The sequence below is a fragment of the Haemorhous mexicanus genome, chromosome 20 (genome assembly GCF_027477595.1).
Source record: "Haemorhous mexicanus isolate bHaeMex1 chromosome 20, bHaeMex1.pri, whole genome shotgun sequence".
Taxonomy (NCBI): domain Eukaryota; kingdom Metazoa; phylum Chordata; class Aves; order Passeriformes; family Fringillidae; genus Haemorhous; species Haemorhous mexicanus.
Genome location: NC_082360.1, coordinates 2,747,037 through 2,773,564, shown reverse-complemented (window position 1 = coordinate 2,773,564; position 26,528 = coordinate 2,747,037). Strand labels below are relative to the sequence as shown.

The 26,528-nt window shown below is 41.4% G+C and overlaps 1 protein-coding gene across 15 annotated transcripts in view; it reads right to left on the bottom strand.

Annotated features, from left to right (window-relative positions):
* Positions 1-9,768, bottom strand: part of B3GNTL1 (UDP-GlcNAc:betaGal beta-1,3-N-acetylglucosaminyltransferase like 1) — a 108,044-nt gene extending 98,276 nt beyond the window's left edge. For 10 of the 15 annotated variants that reach the window (XR_009488902.1, XR_009488901.1, XR_009488904.1 and 7 more), the window contains exons 1-6: positions 9,658-9,717; positions 8,062-8,223; positions 6,707-6,833; positions 6,127-6,243; positions 5,924-6,023; positions 902-966 (exon numbers count right to left, since the gene is read on the bottom strand). Coding sequence is in view for 10 of the 15 variants with exons in the window: in XM_059864306.1 (XP_059720289.1) it covers positions 902-966; positions 5,924-6,023; positions 6,127-6,243; positions 6,707-6,833; positions 8,062-8,111 (459 nt within the window). In the remaining 5 variants the exon portion in view is untranslated. Of the gene's footprint in view, positions 1-901; positions 967-5,923; positions 6,024-6,126; positions 6,244-6,617; positions 6,834-8,061; positions 8,224-9,657 lie in introns of those variants that run through there. The other 5 variants (XM_059864310.1, XM_059864307.1, XM_059864305.1 and 2 more) reach the window with 4 other exon arrangements.
* Positions 9,769-26,528: the final 16,760 nt, after the last annotated feature.

Sequence of the window (26,528 nt, the reverse complement as noted above, 5' to 3'; positions counted from 1 at the left end):
GTAAGTTCCCCTGATTTTGGTTTGTTTTTTTTTTTAATTTTAGATATGCAAAATCTCACTGACTAACAATACATCACAAAAATCACAATATTTTAACATTCGAACAAAAAAGAATTTCTTCCATCAAGTTGATAAGGCAGGTGGACTTTGCAAACTGAAGGATTTCCCTAATTAAAACCTGAGAATGTGAATAGAGTTCACATACCTGCTCTCAAAACACATTTTAACAAGCACAATCATAATATTCAGTTGAATTATCGCTGAAAACTCTGTCAGCAGCCAGTTCAACCTGTACTACCCTACCCCATAGTTTAGTTCCAATTCAGAGGGGAAAAAAATCAATCTTCAGGTGAAATTACAGGAGATCAGTGAGCCTTGAAGGTCCTGCTCTTCTTGCCTGCTCCCAGCACACGGCCCCACTCCTGTGCTCAGCTGGGCACCTCTGTGAAACCATTCCTGCATATTCAGCTGCACCGAGTGAGATCCTTATCTTCGGGTTACTGAGCTCAATGGCTTCACAGAAGATATTCAACAAAGGACAGGAAAAAAGAAATTCAACTTGGAAGGTGAGACTTCTCCTATTTTACATCAAAAAGCCAGTAGATTAGCTCTTAGTTTCTCATCAATACAATTTTCTGAAGAATGTGGGAAAGAAAAATCCTCAAAACACCCAAATACCAACCTTGCCCAGCCCTGTTCACAGCAGCTTGTGAAATCTGATAGAATCAAAGAATGATGTAAGGCTTTCTGCAGGTTGGAATACAACTTTACAGCCATAAATAGTAACCAACACATTAAACAAACTCCTTTAAGCAGGTTGTCTTACAGCAAATCAGCAACTCCATTAAAAAGGAACGCATTATACTGACAAAACCAAGTTAGACAAAAAGCATTAACTTACTGAGTCCAGAAAGCAGAGATAGGTTCCTGAGCTCTGAATTACTGCTTGATTTTTAGCAAATCCAACTGTTGAGAAAGCAAAGATAAAAATATGGAGGAGTTTTTACTGTTGCAGCTTTTAAAATCTCAATAAAGTGGAGCAAATGAAAAGAAAATACAAAAAGCATTATTACATAAAGTACTAGATTCTTCCATATTTAAAGTAATTTGTGAATATTGAAATAGGAGGCCTGTGTCAGTCACCTTCTCTGAGTGAGTACCAGAATTCTACAATCAAGTGCAATAAGAGTACTTTTGGCAGCTCTCCCCAAAGATTTAATATGGAATGTGTATCTTGAAGAGGGCAGGTTTTATATCCAGAACCTCAGCTTGTAGAATCACAGAAAGCTTTGGGCTGGAAGGGACCTTTAAAGGTCATCCAGGCCAACCCCTTGCAAAGAACAGATGCTGAAAACCCTTGGCTGTACACACATTCATCTTTGAAGCCCTAAAAAATACCAGCAAATCATAGAGGAGGCAGGGAAGGACCAGAAACTGCTGTTCTTCCCATCAGGGATCTCAGGAGGACTCAAAAAATTCTGTTCCTTGGTGCTTGTCACATATAAAGTTTGCAAACACAAAACCTTCACGTGCCATTTATGTAAAGGGGATGCAGGGAGGAGCCAAAGCAGGCTGATTTATTAGGTACATACACAGAGCACAAAGGTGATTTATTTCTACCAGAACATGTTGTATCATCAGTGGAGACCACACTGAAATGCCACTTCAGACAAATGACAACACTGGCACCTGAGGTGTCTCAGTTTCTGACTTCCTGACACTTGATGAATCTTTTTAGCAACCCATTAGTTTCAGGAAGAAATGAATGAGCCAAAGAAGAAAATTGTTTTGTCAGCCTAATTTCTGAAGTAGATGACTTTCTGGAGGGTCAGACAAATGGCAGAAGCAGGTAAACAGGAAGGAGCAGGAATCCACAGTTGAAGGTAAGGGTGGGACTGCAGCAACCACTGGGATACACCCCCAAGGTGGGAATGCTTACCTGGGATCGTTTCTGCAGGTAGACAAGGTGAACCTGAGAACTTTCTGATCTCTGAATTCTGGCCCTGGGCAGCATTCTAAGAAAAGCCCACACTATATCCAGTGTTAGTCTGAAAAATGCTGCATGGATTCCCCTTGGTCACATATAAAACACTTAAGCTTCCTTTGGAGTATTTTTGGAACCAAGTCAGGGAATCCAGCAAAATTATCCTGACCTGCAAAATGAATATTATTGTGAAGACATGCAATACTGTAGGGTTTTTACTCTTTAGGGGCAAAACTGGAAATGTAAAGCCAAAAAAATCTCACCATGAAGTGGAGCAGAATAATTTTAAATAATAGTATCCACAAAGTTTCTGATTTTGAATTTGAAAAAAAAGCAGAGTTCTGTAATTCTCTTATCCTTTTATGTGTTACAAATTTAAGTTAGCTCAGGAAACAGATTTAACTGGGCTCAAAGGTTCCCTTAGTTGTAATGCACGTGCTCCTTGGCTATTTTGCTGAGCTGTCCAAGTACAGAAAAATACTTATGACTGCATTTCTTACTGCCTCAAGAAACATTATGTCAACTACCCAGAACTGCACTAATAAAGGCTCTCCCTCTTAACTGTGTTATTTTTTCTCATGTACTTTAATCCTCACCTCAGCTTCTCTTCATTGTGTGTTTTTTGGATTGATTATTTTACAGGATGTTTACATTCTACCTTTTACAGACCTATGAATATGGAATCTCATCCACACAGTAACTCTCAGTCTCCTTCCTACTGGCAGTAAAAAAGCAGCTGGCAGAGACAGGAGCTGCCAGAGCAGCAGAGCTGGGTCCTGGCACCACAGTTTGAGTGGGAAACAACTGCTGCAAGTCAGCAGGCCTGGGCATGCCAAAGCAGCAACCCCCAGTCCTTCACTTACCCCTAGTAAAGCAGGAGATAAAAGAACAGCACAGAAATGATGACAGAATTAAATTTGCTCAACTGGAAACACTTCAGTACTATCAGAAGCCAGAGCAGCTATAAAGTGGCCTGGACTTGCATTTCAGTGCTGTCACTAACATACCCAAATATTTCAACAACTTTCAGTGGACAATAATGAATTACAAGGAATCAAAACTGTAAGAAAAGAGTGAAGGAGGCTTCAAGGCAATGAGAAGATGGCAATTATATTACTCTATGAACTTCCTGAAGTATTTGAAATTTCATTTTCAAATAAACCACTTTAAATAAAATCACGAAATATCTAGTATTTGTTATGAGAATGAGTTGGAAAAGACTTCTTGCTGTGTTTAAGACAGAAACATCCTGAAATTTTTCATATACCAGATATCTTTCAGAGGAAAGAGAGAGAAGAAAATACACATATTTTTTAAATTATTAAGAAGATAAATATAAGTCCCCATAGAAGAAACTAGGTATTAAAAATTCTTTAACCACAACAAATTCTGTGTTTGGCATGAGTAAAAAAATTTCTTTAATATTACTCTACTGAACAAAATGAAATGTTTGTGCCAGGTCTCTGAGTTTTGTAAGGCCTGCTTACTCGGTGAAAAGAGCCTGTTACCATGGTTACAGCCGTAAAAACTTAAGCCTCAGTGAGATATTAACATTCCTTACTCTTGGAAAGAAAAAGGTTTCCTTTTTTTAGGCAAGTGACCCTTTCTTTTTTCCAAGGTTCCCCCCCTTTCTTTTACATGTTAGAAAAGAATCAGAAATAAATCCTAATCTTGTGTAAATAGTTGAAGATGTGAAGCCTGACTAGTACATTGTTTCTGTACCAAAGCATCTTCTTTTAAAGGCAAGACTCTTTCCAGTTGTACCTAGTCCTTAACAAAATGAAAGTAAATCACCAAAAGCAAACAAATGCTACGGATTTCAAGTAACCTGCTTCTAAAATTTAACAACCATGAAGTAAAGGTGTCCTTGTTTTAGTGATGACCTGAGAGTGTCTCCCACATGGATAAGCATGGGTTTGTTTTTTAGCAGCACTATGCACGTCACACTATTATTTAAATTATATATTTAAGTAGTGCACAGTCTCTCCCACCCCCAATTTATTAGAGATCTGTTCAGTCTCCAGCTACCCCAACACTGACAAATGCATGCTAAACCAAACAATAATCTAAATAATCTGACATATCCCTAATGGCACAATGGAATTCACAACTGGAACTCAATTTTAGGTTCAGTTTCCTGAAGTGCAAAGGTGAACAGACATCAGAATTGTAAAATTAAAAAAAAAAAACCCATCTTGCTTGTGTGTTCTGGCAAACTAAAACCTAGTTTATACACAATTGATACAACACTCTAGTAGGAACAAGATTTTAGTCATAGCAAATGTTTATAAGAATGGAAAATATGTTACACAACACGATGGTATTAGCAGAAACATTACTAACTATCTTAAGTAACAGAATTAACAACCTCTGGGATTATTCTTTGACTTAAGAAATTGTAACCTACTTAGTTTCTTGATCAGTAAAAGAAGTCAGTTTTGAAAAGTCTGATCATCCAATAGCAGAGGGGGGAGAAAAAAGAAGAAAGTTACAGGATTATGAGTAATTCTTGACATTGCTCAACTCCAGCTGTATCAGTTGCCCAAAAGAGAAAAATTCCCTTTAAAAACCTTGTCTGCCTTTTGTCATTACCAGCCCAATAGTTCTAATATTACAAGCTGCACTGTCAAAACAACATCAGTTCATGCTAAAGGTATTAAAATACTAAAAATATTTATAGTAAGTGTTATGCTGTGTTACTTCAGTATTGCTATGTCTGACAACTATTTAGAAACAGATGTAAAGCCTACAGTCAGGAGAAATGACAGTAAATAAAGCCAGGGGCCTCAACCAGGTTGCAGATGAGTTCAGTGCACAAACTCTCAATTTATTTGCATGTTTCAACAGGGGATGAAAAGCAAACTTTCTGGAACAGAAGTGGGCTTTTGCATAAGCAGATCATCTTGAGGAGACTCTAATGAGCCTGAGCTGCTTCACACTTCAAACAGGACGTGCAGTGAAAAAACAGCAACTGTCCAAATTCTGTGCTACAGTGTTTCCAAAGTGTGACTTTTAGAGATAACTTCAAAGACACATTGGAACCAACAGTTCCTACCTGCCTACTCATTAAAACAAAGTCCAGAATGACAGGAACAGTGGTTGCACAGCTCCAGTACAAACTGTGAGCACACTGTTCTTCCCTTGTGATCTTCCAACTTTATTGTCACTCAACAACAGCTTCTCCAAAAACCAACTGACTTGTATTTCTGTTTTACATTTTAGGAAGACTTTGTGCTAAACCCCCCCCAAACATAAACCAACCAAAACAAGCAAAAGAAAATCTGTTTAGAGAGAGATTTATTTGTAATCTCCTGCAGTGGGAGATAATTCAGATTAGCATGCAGATGAATAGGGGATCACATCATACACCTGTCTGACAGCTCACTAAACATCTTGGTTTAGCCCTTTGAGTGAATACTTGGGACTTTAGTCAGAGTTTTTAGCTCACATCAAAACTTCTGAAACCTCTGTTTTGATTTGATCATTGAAGCAATATCGAAAAGGTATTTCTTTTCTGTTTCAGGGTCTATTTTACTGGACTGAAAGATATGCCTTTATTTTAAAATCATTATGCAAGGATTTTTAATTTTTTTTTCTTAAAACCCATCTCCTGAAGATAAATCAGATATCAGAAAGCCACAGTAAAATTGTAGGCATTAACAACATTGTGTATACTACAATTAAACAAAATTCTTTTGCTTTTGCAGAGTAGTGCACACAAGTGCTTAGCCAAGTTCTTTCCTTGAACATATAAACAAATTCTACAGAGCCCAAAGCAACAGGGCCAAATTCAAATTGGAATGAGTTTTCAAGCAGAGCTCTAGAAAACAATGTGTTTTTTTCCATTGCAGTGAAAAAGGCTACAAAAACACTTTTCAAACTAAAAATCAGAAGGTGCCTGCAATAAGAACCAAACTCTCACAAAATTAAGCTACATACCACCTCGAGGCTGAGAGGAATTGTTGGTTCCAATGATTACTGAAACACCAACTTCCTCCAACTTGATCTTCCATTTTTCAATTATTTCAGCTGAACCATCCTAGAAAAAATAATGACACAGATGCAGCTATTTTAATTTGTGTGTTGAAGTGAACCAAAAGTTCTTGCTAGAGACAGTATTTTAAAGAAGGTCTGAAACACACCTTACTGGCATCATTAAAAATAGACAGCTCCATGGTTCCTTTAAAGTCTTGTTCCCAAACTGACTTCAGGCACTCATCTAACCAGCATTCACTGTTGTGAACAGGCAAAATGATAGACTATAAAAAAACAAACAGAGATCCACATGCATGTCAGGAAGCATATTTTTGTTTACTTACAGTATATTTAGTAAAAAGGAGAAGTAGCAGATCTTTCTGAAACTAACTTTCACCAAAAAATGCATCTTAATATTAAAGTAGGTAAAGAATAATCTTTGTTTTCATTACAAATTTATTTTTTGCTTTCTTTTCTATCAAGCTTCTTTTTAAATTAAGTCCCACAAGATGGTTTTTGGTGGAAGACCAAGGAAACAAGAGAGGCCACTGAAGCAAACCCTCAAATGAAAGATCTGTACCACCACCCCAACCTGTTTCTTGTATTCCTGCATTTCTTAAGACCCTCCTCACTTTTGTCCTCCATGAATAAATCTTACTCATCAATTTCTCTTCAAGCCTAATTGGAGATGCTCATACATGCAGCTGGACCCTCGGGCTGCAGCCAAGTTTTTAAAAATTATTCCACCTCCAACTGCTCTGAAGCACATTGGAAGTTGATCTGTGATGTAGCTCCACATTCTGCCATCCCAGCTTTCCTCCTACAGCCCCTTGGTTCAGAGGTGCACACACAGCAGGAAAACACACCTGAAAGACTTGAAAATTGGTTAGAAACCAGAGAGGAGGGCTTTATCTGTTCAAGTTTAGTTACTCATCACTGATCTAGTTATCCCCAAAAAGCCAACAACCCCCAGAATTCTTCCAGGGTCTCAAAAGAGAACACATTTCCTTCACAACATGCAAAGGCCTGAGAAATCAGCCTGGTGCTACACTGGCTGTGTTTGAAAAGGGAGAGCCCAGTCTGTACCTGCTAAAATTACTTTTAGATGGGGAACTTAAGGGCCTGAGTAACTCCTAAAAAGTCTCAGAAGTCCCTAGAAACACAATTTAAACTTCTCATTATGTGGGGTAGCCACAAACACATGGCTGGAAGAAAGAGAGAATCCTAAGAAACAAAACACTGGGATGCTGAGATGGAATTATTCCCAATTCAGTGCCAAGTGAACACAGGTACAAGGTGCAAATACAGGTGCACCCATCAGAAGGCAGATTTTTGGACACTGAAGGATGTGCACACAGGTACAACCCAGTCCTGTGTAGGGTACAGTGATTAACAACATTTCACAGCCAAATAAAAGAGCAAACATCTAAAATGAATGAACCTCCTGGTTTTTGGCAGGATGATGGAACAGTTCTTAAAAGAAGTAGGACAAAAGCTCTCTAAACTTTTAAGCAAAGTAGGCCTTTGATTTGTGTTTTAGAGAGATAAATAACATAGGGAGAAACAAAAAAAAGTGAAACTGATTACCCAATAATTACAATATACAGACAAAACAGATTATTTCAGAACTGTCTCAAAATAGTAGTTATTTTAGATATTAAAATAAAAGCAAAAATTTGAGATTCTAAAATGCTATATTCAATTCACTCAAGATTTTAATATTCTTTATGTGGACATGGCAATTAAATATGACCCTACACATTCATACCAATCAATCTAACATATTAATTCAGGAAAAAAGGGTTCCACAATTCTTCCAATGGCAATATAAGCTTGTACAGTTTTGCACATCCAGAAAAATCAGTTATTTTTCAATTTGTTTTCTGATTCACTTAGTAAAAATTTGACTAAGCCATCACCAAGTAGCTTGCCATTGGTTTGAAAACTGGAACTTCTTTGCTTTTTTTCCATGGTGTACTCCTGTTTTAAGTCAGGGCAGCAGTGCAAAATAGCAAGATGATGTTTGACCTCCCTGTTTAGTTTGAGCTGAAAGCAGAAAAAAGTACTTTGAGGGCAGCACATATAAAACAACCCATAAATACCTGGTGGCACTGAGGTGCTCTGAACTGAACTGCTCATAATCTATTAACATGCTCCTAAACACATAATTGTGAGCAAATCCTACTTCCACAGAACCATGCAGAGCTGGACACCTGCCAGCTAAGGCCCAGAGCTGAAGGGCTGATGATACTTCTGTGTAAAACCTGAAAAATTAACAAATCCACACAAATAATTGTACTCAGCAATAGGATTAACACCTCAGAGTATTGCTAATGTTGTAGACTAGAGTTTTCTTAGGTTCCACCATTCCTGCTCAGCTCACTGGTATTCTGTGTTTAGTTTTAGTTTGAGGATAAATCAATAATCTAGACTTTCATTTCTCCCTCGTTCATTACCAGATTTGTACCCTGGATTAAGAGTTGCAATTGCACAGCCATAAATTGGCTTTTAATGTTGTGTGACTGTATCAGAATAATTCAATCTCCTTGGACCATTCAAAGAAGGGAAAAACATGAACCAGGACACTATTTCACTTACAGGAACAGTCTGATATCAAAATGCCAACTGGTAGTAACCTCCAGAGACTGTATCAGCTTCTTCTGTCCCAAAACAAGATCAACCACAGCCCTGGCATTGCTGACAAACCCTCCCCAGGGTCAAACACCAGCCTTGCTAAGGCACTCATTAAAAGCAGGAATAAGGAAATCTAGAATGGTTTTCCCAGTGTCCTTTTGCTGCAGTTTATGCCAACTCCTACTTCCCAGTCCCAGCACAGATGATTATTCTAGCTCTCCTTGCAGCAGCCCTTCCTGTATTTGAAGACTGCTACAAAAACAGTGAACTACAGAGGTGTGAAGCTCTCTCAAAGTAATTTTGAGTATTTGGGAGATAAATTGCAAACAACTAATGCCAACCCCGTGTACCCGAACGCTTTTGGCATTACAAATCATCTGAGTGACAATCTGAGCGATCTGAGTCACAATTACCATTTCATTAGCTGAGGCTGATTTACAGCAGCAGGAGTTTCATGGCCTATGAGCCAAATACGACTCTTGAAACAGAGCTAAGAATCAAACCTGGACTTGAGCATTGTGACACGACCTGGATTTCCCTGAACTCCACACATTCTAGATGAGCATTACATATATTTCCGTATTTTTATATTTCTATATATATATAGCTATATAGGCACAGATGGAGATAGAGGTTGTATATTTACCTTTATTTATGTGTTTAATTTATACATAAATTAAATAATAAATGCGCATATATATATATATAAAATATATATAAACACACTATACACACACACATATATATATGCATGCGTATACACACACATATATATATGCATATATATATATATATACACACACACACATACATATATATATATATATATATATATACATATATACACACACATATATATGTATGTGTATATATGTATATAGGTACGGGAAGTAACAAAACCAGGAAGTGTTTTAGGAAGATTTTACGACTTTCGTTGCCAGCCCCGTGTACCCGAACGCGCCGGTCCCGAGCCCTCCGGGAGAGCCCTCCCGGGCTAGCCCCGGCCCCGCCCGAGCTGCCGTGCCCGCCGCGGGCAGCCCGGCCCGGCCCCGTCTGTCACGTACCACCTGCACGGGGGGCTCGGGGCTCCCGCCGGCTCTCCGCGGCTCCGCCATCGCCGCCGCTCCGCAGGGAGGAGCGGGAGGAACAACCACAGAGACGGAGGCTGGAGCGGCCGGAAGAGGCTCTGCCGGCGGCGGCTGCCGAGCCCCGGTCCCCGGGCCCTGAGGGCACCCCGGGCCTTGAGGGCACCCCGGGCCCTGAGGGCACCCCGGGCCTTGAGGGCACCCCGGCCCCGGCCGCGGCTCTTGAGGGCACAACCGGCCCCGACCCCCGCCCCGGCCCGTGAGGGCACCCCGGTCCTGGCCTCGGCCCCGGCTGTGAAGGCACTCGCATGGAAAAATCATGCTATGAAAAACCAGTGTCCATAAAAGAGACAGAGGAATCTTGCAACTTTATTCGAATAAAGAGAGAGGCCACACGCCCGCGGGGTTTTCTCGCTCGCGGACCTCCCTTTTATCCCAAACTCCCGGCCTCTTGTTGCCATCTTCCTTTCCCAGCGCAGAGGTACTAGGAAGGTGCAGCCTTCCCGAATCGCCTGCCACGTGTTTCCCCCCCACCGTAAACATGTCATTTTCCCCAAAGTTTTGAAGTTCAGGCTTGTGCCGACCCTTGACAGTTTCAGGAGTCAGTTTTCAGGAGCTCTGCAGCAAACCTGCTGCTTGTTAATAGGGACATTGAGACCCATTTCAAAGATGTTAAGACCCATGCTCCCTCATACTCACCCATTTATCGAATTGTTTGTTAAGACATTAGCACACATCTTCCTTCTCACTCTGATTCCTCAGTTGAGGCTGCCAGTTATTCCCCACCTGGTCTCTTAAGTTCAAACCTGTACATTTTCAGCAGTGTTACAACTTTTTCAAAGTTATTTCCCACACTGAGATATGGTGACGGGTAGTAGCCTGCTTGAACTGAAATTTGTGGAAATTGAAACATTTTTCACTTTCGAGTTGATCATTGTACGTATTTCTGGAGATTGATAATGGTAATGCCAATGTTCTCTAATCTCTCCAGTCTGGGTTTTTCTTGGCCCTAACTACTGTGTTCAGTGGTTTTTTTAAATAAAAAAGTTTCTAATAACCTTTAAAAAGGGAAAATTGCTGGTGGTAATGGTGCCATTATCATAGAATCATGGAATGTTAAGGGGTTGGAATGGAATGGACCTTAAAGATCATCCAGTGCCACCCACCCCCTGCCGTGGGCAGGGACACCTTCCACGGTCCCAGGCTGCTCCAAGCCCTGTCCAGCCTGGCCTTGAACACTTCCATGGATGGGGCAGCCACAGCTTCTCTGGGCAACCCGTGCCAGGGCCTCACCATCCTCACAGTAAAATATTTGTTCCTGATATCTAACCTGAATTTCCCCTCTTTCAACTTGTACCCATTACTCCTTGTCTTGTCACTGCAGTTCCTGACAAAGAGTTCCTCTCCAACTTCCTTGTAGGCCCTTTCAGATGCTGGAAGGCATTTCAAAAATATACTGGAATGTATTATTGATAATTTATTAACTGAAATTATGGTTGTGCAACCGTTTACTCCCTTCAAAGTATTCACAGCTAAAAGGGATTGCAGCACCAGGCCCTGTACAACAACCTATTCAGAATTTTTAAAATTTGAACAAAGCAATCTTTGTCAAGCAAAATCCTGAGATTATCCCTTGTTTATTTGAAGAGCCTGTTAAACAGCCAGACAATTCAAGGAGCAAACAGAGCAGAGTTATCTTAAAATGTTGGTTGGCACACAAATCTGAGAACTGAGGTGAGGAGAACAGCCAAGCAATCTATTTCAGCCTCGGAATCTATTTCAAATTATCTGCACAGCTTCTCACCGTCCAGCCCGAGTTTAATCTCTCCATGAACAGCACTGTTAAATATGATCATTCCTGTTTCTGGCGACAAAGGCTGCTGGCACTGCTGTGTTGCCTGCGTGCCTTGCTTTATCTAGGAAAGTGTAGCAGAGTATTGCTTTACTCACTCTAAACCAAACAAAAGTCCTAGTCAGGGACAGCACCTCATTAAGTGAAGCAAAATGCAGACAAAGCCCTTGCTGCCTTCCCTGAGGAAAATACAGAACCAGAAATGTTTTCTAAGTTATATTATGTAGCTGACCACAGAAAGTAATTAAATACAAATTTCTGCTTAGAATGTGATTTTTGTTTGGGGTGGGTTTGGAAAGACATTTAAAGGCCCATAAGCATGTGGAACCTATTCAGTGGGATTGTCAGGGCAACCTAGGCAGCTAACACCCATTGTGAGAGCTCTTACCTACTGGCTTTTGAAATTCCAGCAGGCATTTCTGTGTCCTTGGGCAACTTGGGAAATGAAATAGTTTCCAAAATACAGTCAACTGTTTCGCTGCCCATTCCACTTTCATGTGGGGCAGAATGGAAAGAGACCTCCCGACAGTGTCACAACAAACTCATTAAGAACCACGCAAAGATGGTTTGGTCCTAGTTCTACTTCCAATTGCTCTGTGTTAAAGATTTTTCACAGTGGTGGGAGCAGCTCACAAAGCAGTCCTCACAGCTAAAAGCATTGCAAACTCAGACATTTCTTATCAAATTAATGCTTAGCTTTTATTTCTGACTATTAAAATAATCTTTTGAGGAGTATTACTGTGAACCTAAGATTTGCAATTTCTGGAGGCTTTAGCTATCAAACAGAAATTTTTCTCATCTTAATAGAAAAGCATAATATCTAGAGAGTTGGTTCTGTTTTTTCTTTTTTACATATAACTGTCACTTCTAAAATGACACAGACTCACAGTATGAACAACATGGACATATTGACTTGTGAGGGCAGATCTCAGCTGATTTCACTGGAGTTTAAAAGAAAATAAAGCAAGACTGCTTGTGTAGGCTATCAGTGGGGTTATTGAGGCCAAGTAGCCTTTGGTTTAGTTTCTTTTTGAAAAGCTCAACTAGTAACTGGGGTGGTAAAAATGCATCTGTACAAACAAATCTGTTGTGTTGTGAAGCATGTGAGCAACTTAATTTGGTTGTATCTTTATTGGAAAGACAGAATGAGTGAGTATAGAGTGTTCTTTTAACACATTTGTCACTGAAGTTACAAGCTCTAGTAGTGAAGTATTTCCAGAACTTACTATGTTGAAAGAATCATTCAACAGCATAGGTAAAAAAATTCAGCTCAGAGCAAGTTTTGAAACCACTTCTATTCAAAGAATGCTTTGAGCTTCCAAAAAAGCTGTTATTTTCATAAAATGTCACAGTTGAGTGGCAAGAGAAGAGGGGGGCAACATTTCTCATTACAGTACAAAACAGCAGAAGGGGACATGAGAAGCTCATCTAGTCCTGGCATTGTGAGACAGGCTCAGCTCACAAACACCTACTGGGCTATGGGGCTTCATAACACCCTCAGCCACTTTACTGCAGCCCTTGCTCTCTTTGCCCATAGAAAGAATTTCTTAACATCCAGCTTAGATATTGCAGCACTTTCTAAGCCCCCTGAAATTTGGCTGGCTAAGATCTTTTCCCTCTGGCTGAAAGATGCAGACTTCTGTGATCTCCCCAGTTTAAGAGCTGTTGAGGCTGAGCCTATTGCATAACTTATCCCTTTTATACAGATGCTTTTTGCTCTCTCTCTCTCTCCACAGTTTTCAGCTCCCAAGGTACAGCTCTTCACTTTGAATCCTCTGTTAGTAACAGCATCTTAATATTTTACCTTAGGCAAGAATTATCCTACTTTGCTCCTACCTTAGTAGATTTGGCACTTTGTCTGCCTTTTAGACCAGATGTGAAAAGTTTTGCTGGGCTATTAAAAAGAAAAAAAAAAAAAAAAGAAAACAAAAAGACCCTTACCACCCTACCCTGCCTTTTTTCAGGGCTGAAAAGAGATTCTATAATCAAACACCCTAAATAAATACTAACAAGGAGGCCAGTAACCTGCCCAAAGATAAGACTAGAATCTCTCAGGCAGGACACAGGCCCCCATCCCTTCAGCCTGTATCTCCACCCTAGAGGCTGCTCAGCCCCTCCTCCAGGGGTCCCCTGATAGCCCTCTCCCAGTGGCTTTATCCCCTGCAGCTGTGTGCCTTCTCAGCTGCTTTCTTGCTAATGCCTATGTTAACCCTTTCTTTGCCTGAGGAGGCTTGCAAATTCCATCACAAATCCTTTAGTCCTTCCCCAGCCTGCACACCCTTTATGAATTTATGATTTTATGAATTTGCAAATTGCTGTTGAGTTTCCCTCCCATCCCACGCTCCTGTTGAGGTTGTGGACTTCTGATTTGTTCAGTGATGCTTTAGACCTTTGTTTATTCTCCTGGCTCTGTTCTGGATGCTCTCTGGGTACTTTGCATCTCTGCTGGAGAATAAGGCCCAGCACCAGTCCTGGTGCTCCTGCTGAGGCTGGACCAGAGCAGGATTACTTCTCATGTCTTGCAAGCCATACTCCTGTTTGCACAGCTTAGTGCAGTGTTTGCCTTTTTCACAATGGCTTGACACTGTTAACTCCTAATCAGCTTGTGATCTATTATATCCCCTAGATCTTTTTCTGCATGAGGGAAACAGTATTTTAGCAGTTTTATTCCAGCCAGCCACATGAGAAGAAAATGACTGGTAGTGTGAGTGAGATTATCTGCTTTGGGCCTCAATGCCAGGATTGTTTACTGGTTTCCAATTAGTTACATGTGTACACCCTGTTAAGGGAGTTGCACAAGGGCTGCTAATGCCTTCCTTTGGCCTTCAGAGCATTTATTACTAGCAGGGACTAGTACCTAATAGTTATTTGGGCCAATTTCCCTGTGTACTCAAGACTTCAAATGCTCAGCTGAAATTACAGGCCTAATTGCTCTTACAATTTACACATGTTGAGTTTGGGTAACCTCACTGAAAAATGCTGCTGCTCCTTAGAGAAGAAACATTGTGTGATACATTTCTTTCTCTGAAACATTAGCTGTGCTTAGAAAGGATGTTGCTTGTTTCTTCTTTTCAAATGAGTCAACATGAAGAAGCCGGTGGTTGTTTTGATGAGGCAGTAAATACCACAAATATTCTGTTAGCTGCAGTACTGGACTTGGGTAGCTTTGTGGGTGAAATAGAAAGATCCCATTCATTTCAGTACCAGCCCACACCTCCTTGACCACCAGTCATCCCACCCCTGTGCTTCCACATCCTGCCCTCAGACTGCTGGGCCACAGCAGTGTGATGTTGTGCAGGTTCCCTGTTCTGCTCAAGCCATTCTCCTCCCTGCTCCAGCTCAGGCTGCTGAGTGCACCTTTATATTTAGTATGATTTTGTGGCATTGAGACTGCAGGAAATGAGGTAGTGACAAGTGAGAGGCACTTCCAAAGAACTGAAGCAGATTAGTGCAGGTTTTTCTTTGCCAAGGGCTTTAATATTTGAGCAACATTATGCAAAGTTAGACTTTAATTTGGTAATCTTTTCCTAAAGGAATGGTTCTAAATAATGCAGTATTTTTAAAGTAGAGTAAGAGAAGCAAATTTACTTTTTAGCTTGTGAAATCTCCTGGAGGATCCAGTGATAGGCATGTGGTTATGGTCTTACCACCTCAGTTAATATAGTTTAGGTTTGCTTTTAACAAACCAATGTGAAACTCAGTAAAGTAATAAAGGCGTTTTCCTTACATACCCAAAAAAAGCTTTATAAGTAAGTTATTTGGAGGGAAAAGGTTCTTATTTACAAAAGATAGCAAGATTCAGATAATGGGAAGAGATAAAGGGTAGCCTTGAATTTCCATTTTCCTGTGTGCCACCACTGATAACCCTGGAGAATCAATGCTTCTACTTGAAGAAGAGCAAACCTTTCACCTTTCCAGTGTTCAGTTTAGGTCCTTTGTTTTTCAAAACCGTGCCTGTGATCTTCTTGATGACTGAACCATTAAACACTTGAAAAATCAAGTTATTCTGAAGAGCTGAGGAAAGTGGGTGGAAGTGTCTATTTCCCAAAGGTTCCTTGGTAAGTTCATACTAACCACAGACAGAATTTTGTTGAACTTCTGTACCTTTGGGAGCTTAAACTTCTTTGTATTTAAGTACAGGAAGCATCTGACATTTTAAGATGGGAAAGTGCTTAAAGAAATAAATCATATCCCTCCAAAGGAATGTATACATAACAGGAACTGGGATTTGTATAATATAAGAGATCCACAGACAATGTATTGGATGCAGATCTTTATATGACACACAGGAAGAGAAATGAGTAACATTTTGAATTATGAATTAGCCAAAGGCATCTAAAGAAAAGATACAAGATTTGTGTAGCTCTAGAGAATACAGCAACATTTACTTAATATGTCTTCATTGAAAACAGAATTCAGTAGGTTCTTTAAATCTTTATATTGCCCCATAAAAGAGATTTTATCATGTCTTATTATATATTTTAATATCTCCTTTAAATGTTAACCTGCTCTGAAAAGTGGATCTTAAATTACAGTTTATTGTGACTAATTCGGTTTCAGTTTTGCTTAGTTTTCAAGCCAAGGCTGTTCTGCATTTTCCTGTAAATGCCAGTTCATCACACTCACCCTGGGTTATGAAATTAAAAGTTTTCAGGTTCATGCATCTTCAGTAATACAGATTTAACAGCTTCATTGAAGCTAATAATAGTGCTGATAATACAAAGGGCAGTAAGAGAGCAGCTCACTCCCTTACAGCTGTACTGGCTATGTGTTGCAAAAGAGTAGCAAAGATGCAATTCTTGTCAGAAAATTGACCAGATGTGAGCAGAGCAGAGACAGGAAACTCTTCCCTTTCCGTGAAGAACTGTTACTCTGTCTTTATATTCCTTCTTTGCTGAATGTGACCCTTCTCAAGGCCAGGAGAGCCTTTGAACAGCCTGAGAAATGTGGTGCTAACCTGAGGACAGCAGCTCTCTGAGGAAAGGAGCTGATGAGCTGTGCAAATGTTATCTGTGATGGTTTGTGATTATCTTATCCAGCAGTGCCTATGGTATCTGTGATGGTTTGTGATTATCTTATCCGTGGTATCTGTGATGGTTTGTGATTATCTTATCCAGCAGTGCCCATGGTATCTGTGATGGTTTGTGATTATCTTATCCAGCAGTGCCCGTGGTATCTGTGATGGTTTGTGATTATCTTATCCAGCAGTGCCCATGGTATCTGTGATGGTTTGTGATTATCTTATTCAGCAGTGCCCATGGTATCTGTGATGGTTTGTGATTATCTTATCCAGCAGTGCCCATGGTATCTGTGATGGTTTGTGATTATCTTATCCAGCAGTGCCCATGGTATCTGTGATGGTTTGTGATTATCTTATCCAGCAGTGCCCATGGTATCTGTGATGGTTTGTGATTATCTTATCCAGCAGTGCCCATGGTATCTGTGATGGTTTGTGATTATCTTATCCCGCAGTGCCCGCAGCTCCGGGGTGGTGGGAAGGGCACGGACACAGCCCAGGGTGGCATCATCTGTCACATGGGTATTCAGTGGGGACATGCTGCTGTTGGAGCACTGATCCCAGCTGGGGAAGGGTGGGAGGCAGTGACTCCCCCAGGCCCTTGGGACTGTGTTGCTGGCTGGGGTCTCTGTACAAATCAGAACTGGGACAGCACTGCTGGGAACGTGCCTTGAGCTGTTTATTTACCAGCATCAGCCTCATTCCATGGGTATGGCAATGGGAAGATGCTAGCAGCTCACATCCCCGACCCCAGCAGCAGCCAAGGAACTGAGTGTTATAACTCACTTAAAAGTTTTTTGACCAATCACACAATGCAAAAGCACATTGTCAGTGGTTCCATCCAACCACTACAAGCACAGGTACCTTTGGTTAAACAATGCTTGCTTATTTCAAATACAACACCTGTTTGTGAGCCTTACAACACAATGCACAGAGCTCCATTATTAAGCTTAGAACTCCCTAATATCTCACTAGATAAACTTCTCTGCAGCTTAGGGAGTTATTCTAGACAAGTGTTAATACACAGACCATTGTTCTATCTGTCCTTATTTTTCTACTTCTTATATAACCTTTCTGCTGACAAATCTCATGGCTGCTGCTTAGCTCTAATCACAGTTCTGCTGTCTCTGAGGCCTGCCTTTTGCAGTTTTTCCAAAAACCCTCTAATTTGAAGGATTCCCCCAGGACTGCTCATCTCTGCTTCTTCTCCCTGGGTTGAGGAGGAGCTGCAGCTTTGTGCAGTATTAAGGACTGAGGGGGTTGCCAGAAGTGGGACCTGGGAGTGAAAGCAAAGGGCTTGAGCAAATCTGTCTGTAAAGAAATCTTTTCAAAGGATCACAATAATTTTGTGTGAATACACTGACAATTGTGTCAAGTTTAGAGTTTTTTGAGGTAAGGTTATGACATCTGTGACTTTACAGATAGAATTTGGCTATCAAAGATGTTTAGGAGCAGGTCTGTGGAGACTACATTGCCATGCTAGCAGGATATAAGAGGTGACAGTAAATTATTTCATTGTGTAGAGGCTCCCTGGTAACGTCATCCTGATGCCATTAGAGCCTGCAATAAACCACCAAGCACAAAAGACCCTGCATCTCTCTCCTTGTGACAAAATCCTTACTCATCTTATTCTTTCTATAATGAATCCAACACTTAACTTCCATCTAAACTTTCCCTTCCCAAATAAGGTACTATTTTTAATTTTTTTTTTAGCCACAAGAGAAAGAATTTTAATTTCACCAGCTGGGAAGTCAAGATCCTCATTTTGACTTTAAGTGAAAACAACTAAAAATACCTTTTTGCTAACATTGCTGCTTTTGCTCTGCCCAGTACTGTGCCTGTTGAGAGAGTTCAAGGACAGCCAAGTGTCCAGCTCCACTGAGAGCACTGGCCTAGAAGCAAACCCTGCAGGTATTTAAATCCTGGGATATCTCTACATGCAAATGGGAAGTTTCATTGAGTTTTAGAACCTCCAACTGTAGAAAGTTGTGTTGGTCAGTGTTCTCCTCTTGGGTTCTCAGATTATTTATGCAGCTGACAGCCCATGTGACCGTTGTGGTTATTGTGCACGTAAACTTGAACTTTGACATTTCATCCTGTTGCAGAGCCTTGGTATGTGCATTCCTTTATCTTCCCACCATCCCTGCAGTTGCTGTTCATTATTGTCAGTGCTTATTAGTTAGAAAAGTCCATTCCATTTTGTTTGGGCCAATTAACTGGTGAAGAGAGCAGCTCTTGGAGGGTCCCCACTAACTGTGTATCACCAGCTATCATCCACTGATTGATTAAATAAACCTGAGCTCTGCTGCACTTTTCAGAGGGAAATTCTTGTTTCTCAGTTGACCAACTTACAAAATCTCTTCAGACTTGTGAATATTTCACTCTTTTATGACAAAGGGAGAAACAGACATTGTGTAGCAAATTAAATGAGAGCTGTTGTAGTATTTATTGTCATAACTACTTTATATTCTTTTTCATGTGTTTAGGATAGTGTCTTCCTAAAAAAACAGAACAGAAGAATACCAGGAGAGGAAACAGTCCTTGTGCTGCTTCAATATTGTGACCTGCAGCCTGTCTGAAAACATAACAAAGCCTTGATTGTGCAAGTGCCCAGCTGATCCAACAAGCAATGAATGAGTGAGCAATGGTCAACAAGGAGGAGTGGATATCACACAGGGCAATTCAAAAAGGTTGTAGTGCTGTGAAGAGAGAGAGGCATGAAATGAAATAGAACCACAGATAAATATATCATCAACCATGTGGATTAGTTCTACTTTTTGTTTTTTCTTTTTTTTTTTCTTGAAACGGTCCAGCATAGAGAAAAATGTGACTATAAATGGGAAAGAGATATGTCTTCCAGTATGGAAGAAAAGAATCTCATTCTTTTGGTCTAAATGACTGATAATTTCAAACCAGAATCTGATCTAAGTATGAATGAGGTCTCCAGGAATCTGCTTGGGTCACATGCCAGGTAGTGCAATGTGCAAGACAGTTGTGTCAGGGAAGTACAGACTGTCAGATTTTCATGTTCATTCAAGCATTTGGGTCCACATAAGGCCCAACCAGACATGTCAGCATGAGAGAGGATGAGAAAATCTGAGATGTTACAAGAGACCTCCTCCAGTCCTTCTTGGGAGCACAAGATTCAGCAGTAGGGAGGATTCCCTTTCCTTCAAAGATTTACACTGCTCATTTTACTCTTGAATGGATTCAATTCAAGTCAGAATTCTGCATGAGAAAGGAGAAGATACATAAACAAATATATGACCAAGATAGCAGAATCCAGATTTCATACTTAGGTACTGCTTCAAGGACTTCTTTTAAAAGCATTAAAAAAAAAGGAGTTTGGGCAACCATGGCATCTTCTAAAAATACTTGAATCTATTCTGGCTCGATGGTGTTTCTGAGTAAAAGCACTTCCTGATTTACTAGTCCTTACTGTTAGTTTTGTTAGATCATTTCAGATCTCTTACCACACCTTCAGGCTTTCATGTTGTTTTGTTTTTGTCACTGATCTCAGGACAGTAAATTGGCAGAGTACCATGAATTTGTGTCAACGGATTTTCAGAACTCATCGACTAAATTCAGCATCATAATATATTAAAATTATTTTCAACAGGTCATGCAAGGAACTGAGAGAGGCCTTTGACTGAGGACCTCATTTTCCTTTTCCTCAGTCCACTACTTTAATCAGGGGAGCATCTCTGGTCAGATTTGTTGGCACCTAAATGAGAGTGTAATCTGACCTAATAGAGCCATGTAGTCAACACATGCTTTGAACCAAAGAAAAAGGAAATAAATTAGAGTCTCTTTCAGCAGAGTTTGCAAAACTGACAGTCTCATTTGAGCTTTGGGTTGATTTTGAGGACTTTTCTTGCTTGTGGTGCTAGAAGGGAGGAGGTGAAGCAGGGCCCTTTATCCCCTGCAGATCCATCTGCCCTGCAAATACTGCCTCAAAGCAGCACAAAGGACCCTGCTTGTGGAGCAGCACAGGTCTCATTCCATCGTCAGATCCATTGTTTTTCCTTAAGCAAATATGTAACAATGTCAGAATTTATGGATTGGTTACACAATCCCTGATCTGCTTTAACCAGAGTTAGTGCTGTTCCTCCCAGAATGCTGCTGCCTGTGCAGACAGACAGACTGGGCACCTACACAAAGCTCTTTGCATTTTTTTCTCTGTTAATGCTGCAATATTTGGTAAGACATCACTCATTTAGTGGGTAAATGAATTTAGGAAGGAATGAAAATGCTTGTGCTGTTAATAACAACTGGACAAACCTCGCTACACTTTTCCTACAAAAACTGTCATTGAATTTAGGGTGAAATCTGGCTTGTAAAAACTACTCCATGGACCAAATCTACCTCATAGGAGCTTGTCAGCTCTAAAAAAATCCCTGTCATCAGATCTGAGGTTGGTCTGGTCTCTGAAAAGACCTGCTGTTGAAAATTAAGTGCGAAATTTGAAAATTATTAAGTTGAATTATTTACCTTGCTACTTCATCAAGTCTGCAAAAATATTCTCTCTCCTTCTGGTAACCTAGCAATGAATCCCCAGTGCACAGTCATTTTTTCACAATTTGTAGGAGAGTTGCATTAAAATGCATGTCAGTGTCTGTTTCTTGACAGGCATGTAGCAAGCAGCACTGCAGAAATGTTTGTTTATCCTGGCAGGGGCTGGATTTGTTTAGTGTAACTTGCACCAGTTTTGTCCAAATTCTGAAGTAGAAAGGAAAATATATTCTTGTTTTGTGATCAGTGTTACAAATATTCTCTTTAGCTTTGTTTTTATTAAGAGAAGTGACTGCTAATGGATTTGGACCTGTGTCCTCTGCTGTCATATTCTCCCTCCATGTACTGGAAATTGTTGAATGTTTTTGAAAAACTGATTGCACAGGCTGAGCCTACAGGTTGCAGAGTGGAGACAGGCTGGAGGAGCTGAAGAAAATGAAAAATTAAGCCAGCCAAGAGATATGCATCATGATTAATATCAGCTTCACCAGTGGCATAAATTATGTTTTCTAAAACAGGAAATTAATGTTTATTAAGTGGTAGAAATAAACAACTGGTCCTCTTGAAGAGTCCTCAGACTAAATGCTGTTTTCTGAGTACTTCTTGGCAGACATTTTAAATACCTAGGTTATTGTGAAATGAAAAGAAAACACTAATGCTTGTGGATGAAAGGCACGGGACTATCCCCAAAACAACAATATGCTGAGGCCTCTTCAGAGGTTTTTGGGTTTGGCCTCAGCTTTATCCAGACTCAGGCATGCAAGCAGGAGTTACTGCCTGCACCCCAGAGGGGTCTCTGGGCTTAGGCACTAAATCCTCTGCCTGGGTCCCCAGTCCTGAGCCAGCCTTGCAGTGTGGGATGGGAATGAGCTGTTTCTGAGCCATCTTTTGTTCTTTGTGTTACCTTTTTGATCCTCTCAATAGGCTGCTTGGGTCCAGACATCATTCCCTTCATTGCTTTTGAGTTTGATGTGCAAAGAGGAAAATGCAAATTCCTGTCTGCACAGGCTGGGTTTCTTAACAGTTCAAGGTGTTGGGAGTGGGGAAATGGTGAGAGAAAAGCACCAAAACCATTGCTACCATGATGCTGTGGCCTGTAGCTTGATCCAAACCTAGCTGTGGGGTTTGGGAGACTTGTCCTTAATATCACAAAGCCTGTGCTTAGCACTATCCCAAAACCTAGCTTTAATCTTTACTCCACCTTAGACCTCTTGGCCAAAAATATGCCTTGCTCAGCCTCCCCCGTTGATGTATCTTACCTGGCTGAGGTATCTAAATCAGGAGTTGTGTAGCCAGGAGTGCAGTGTTGCTCTGCAGCCAGCATGGAGAGGCAGGGATGGCCTGGGCTGGGCTGAGCCCCATCCTACAGAGAGGCTTTGCCCTGGGGGACAGGGCAGGACAGCACACCTGACCTCCCTGCTCAAAGGCTGCTGTTAGTCCTGTGTCCTACCCTGCTTCATACCTGGGAGATCAAAATAAAGGCCTTGAAGAGAAAGGGAAATGTATCATTTTATTAAAATAGGGAAATGTATTATTTTATTAAAAAATAGAAATCACACATTACACTTCTGATTTGCCTCAAATGTTGAAGTACTCTTGGGAAGTGAACCTCCCTGCCTGCAGTGTTCATCCCTGTTTGCACAGTGCTGTGCAGAGAGGGCCCATAGGTGTAACTCTAGGTACACCTACTGGTTTGGCCACATCACAAGTCTGGGCATCTCTTTTTCTGGACCTTTTTTTTTTTTTTTAATTTATTTTGCTGTTGCATCATATAATGATTTTTTTTTTTTATTATTACCAAAGGTTTTTTTGTTTATCTGACAATTAAGTACCTGACAATAATTAAGTAAGTATCTGACAATAAAGTGTCTCTCTTTCATGCCTACAGCAAAATCCCTTGGTTTGGGTGGGAGCTGGTTGGGATCCCAATGCAAACATCCAGAGGAGGAAGCTGGATGTGAGTGCAGCAGGAGCTGCCAGTTCAGGGGGAGCTGTTTGTGTCAGAGCTGCCTGTGTGTGTCCAAGGCAGAGGGGCAGCCCTGCTCCCCACCCCCTCTCCCAACTCTTCTTTAATGCTGCCTCACTCTTAAAAATGCAATCTTTAAATTAGCACGGTTTCATCAGGAATACTGCTGTCCTGCAGCTGGATTTCAGGCATGCCCTGACAGCAGCTTCTTTTAGGAAAGATTTCCTTATTTTTCTTTAAATGTCTGTTGTTTTCAGTTGCATTCCAAAGGCCAAAACTTTTCCTTTCGAAACAAAACAAGAAAAGCAAGATGTGATGTAGTGGTTTAGGCTTAGTAGGAATTGTGCTCGGATATTAAGGCCACAGAAGCAGGCAGGAATGAGCAGGAGGGTGCAATTATGGATGAGTGTATTTTCTTCACTGATTTTAATTTCATGAGAGCAAGTAACACGGTCCCCCCTCACCACACACAAAGGTTTCCCACTGTCCATTCAGCTGCTGAACCTCTCCCTGTTTTGTTACTCTGCTCACTCCTGTCTGTCCACTGGATTTACCTTACAAATTCTATTTATTTCCTATTGCTCCTGTATTCATTGTCTATTGTTCTCTCTGTGGCTTGTTTGAATTCTTAGACCACTCTCTTTCCCTCCTGCTTTGCCATGCATGCTATTTAGCTATGGCTTTGCCTTTCCAGAAAATACCCTGCTTCTCCTCCTTCCCCCTCCTCCTTCAAAGTTTCAGATTTCCCTTGCTGGCAGGCAGCGAGGGGCTGCACACCAGGCACCAGCCCTTGGGTCTGCTCTGTAACCACAGGACCTGATTCCCCTCCTGCAAACTGAGTAGCGTGACAATAAATCAGCTGAGAGGGGGCTGCCTGGAAATTGCAAAACAGGGACACGTAGTGAAACCAACACATGGCTGGGCAGTGACCAGCACAGCTCCCAGGAGCTCACAGTTCTCCCATATATATTCCCTTGGGGACAGCAAGGCTGAGTGAGACCTTTCAACAGATTAGCTCTGCCACACTGTTTAAAAAATAAAAAAATAAAGCAGCTTTGAATGTTCAGCTGAGATGTGCTCAACCCCAAATCCAGCATCTGAAAGTGCCCTTCCTGTGCCTTCCAGCAGGGTCCCAACTTGGCAGGGGGGTTTGTCCCTAATAATGTAAACACAGCCATGCTTTGAAGAAAATTTGAATCCAGACCTGAGCTTGAGCCCATCTGTAATCACGACTTGATTTTGCTTTCCTTAAATCTGTACTTTTGAGTCCTGAGGAAAATGAGTCATCTCTCCCTTAACAGGTTCTCCTCCTGCAGCTGCCTGCTCTTTAAAATCCTTAAAAGTCCTTTAAAATCGCTGCTGTTTGTGCCTGGGTCGGGAGCCGTGACAAGCAAATATTTAAAGGGAATTTAGAAGGAAGTGTCTGAAGTGACTGTGTAGAGTCTCATCTTTGAGTTGCTCCTTGAGGAAGGCAGTGGAGCTTTATTGGGGTTCAAGTGTTTGAGTGTAGGGAGCTGCTTCCAGAACCTGTATCTCCAGTCCTGCCACATTAGGTCAGAGTAGTTACTCAGTGACTTCTGTTTTCAGAGGAGTGTGAAGCCTTTGGTGCAGAAGATTTATATTTCCATTCGACATTATACAATATTTTCCTCCCAAGATTTCAGTGAAGTTCTGCTCTTTCTGAATCGTAAATGAAAAAAAAAAAAATTACTGTTCAGAATGTTCTCTCTTGAAAAGATGTTTGCTTTTCACAGCTCAAACAGAAAACAGCTCAGTGCATCCAAAAGCTGCCTCACCCTTTGAGCGTGTTCCCAGATCTCAGCCAAGAGCACTACTATGGAATAGCTGTGAGTAGCCGGAAGAGCATTGTAGGGATTGAGATGCAAATGAGCAAACCAAGCAGCCCCCTTCGCTGCAGAGGTTCCCTATCTCCTGCTGCCCCTCACTTTTGAACTGGGGGAGGCTTAACCTGGGCTTTGCTCCCCAGCCACGATCCCTGGCTCTGCACCCACAGCCCTTGGCTTTGCAGCCACCAGCCCGGGCTTTGCTCACTTGTAAGGCTCAGCAGCTCGGGGAGGATGAAAACTGTGTCAGCATCAGGAAGGCGTGGAGGACAGGAGGGGCTTTCAAAGTCCCCATGTTGCCGTTGCTTTTCTGGGTCCCGAGAACTAAATGCCACCGCTTTTTCTGAGTTAAAAGGAGGGGGGAATAAAAGCCAGAGGTAGTAGCCACTGCAAAATAGCACACTCTGTTCCCTATCTTAAAAGTTCACAGTTTTCAGGCAGTTTCAAAAGTTCCAGAGAGTAATGTGAGCTGCCTGGGCACTTGTTTGTTTTATCAAATGCAGGGAGTTCGAATATTGCAAAGGAAATCAGATACAGTGGGTTGGGGGGCGTGCAGGGGGTTGCACATATAAACACTCTGAGGAATAAAGCAATACGGTGTTTTCTCTGTATGCTTTTCTTTCCACGGTGAGGGGAGGAAGCAAAACATTCTAACAAAACCTCCTACTAAAGAAATAATCAAGGCACTGAGCTCTAAAGCTGTATCACTGCACATGACTGGGAGAAAAAGGCATTTTGCATTATTGCATGTTGTCATCACTTTGCTCAGTGTTGTCCCTCCGTGCTAATTACATGTTTACATGCATTGCATCATTGGGCAGAATTACTGTAATTATGTTAATGCTTCATAATCAACAGAACACAGTACCTGTAATTTACCAAACAAAGAGGACATGAAAAGCTAAACCCGCAAATGGAAAGGGATACATTGCAAAGGATTTAATCCTCGGTGCAGCAGCAGGCAGGAAGCTTTCAGAGCTGGAATATCCTGCTTCAGCCACTGGATGCTCTCAGAGGCACCAGGGCACTTTGCAAGGTGTTTTAACAGGTACTAAGGAGGCTAACGCACCAAACTGTGAACGGGGTGTAAATGTTTAATGCTCATTCACGAACTGTCACCTAGCAAAATCAGTGCCCTTCATAAAGCTGCACGGCAGACTCTTGAAAGAGCAACAGGAGACTAAGAAACTCGCTGATCTGGAAATATTTCAACCCCTCTCCTATCTGTGGATGTACAATATCAATCAATCTCAATCCCCTCGTTGCTTCTTTGAAAGAAATTATGTGGCAGCTGGCATATCAGAGCACAGTATGCGTGCAGCTGGATCATCTTCCTCCTACCCCCATCCGTGTTTTTTTTTTTTTTCCCCATTTATCTTGGCCCGGGTAGTTTGGGCTTTAGGCTGACTCACCCCCTGCGCTTCCCTCACGTCCTGGAAGGCTTCTAAGGGTCTCTGTCACTAAGGGTTAAGTATCTGAAGTCAACAGCGGAATAACCCGGGACATTAAACAACACAAGGAGTTATCCCGAGTGGTCATTAAGTGGTGAAGAGTAATACAAATAAGATCGAGTCCCAAGTGCTTCCTGGTAAGTGGAGACACAAGAAAGTTGCAGCCTTCATCTACCAGGAGCCGCGCCTTGGCGGAGATCCTACTGCA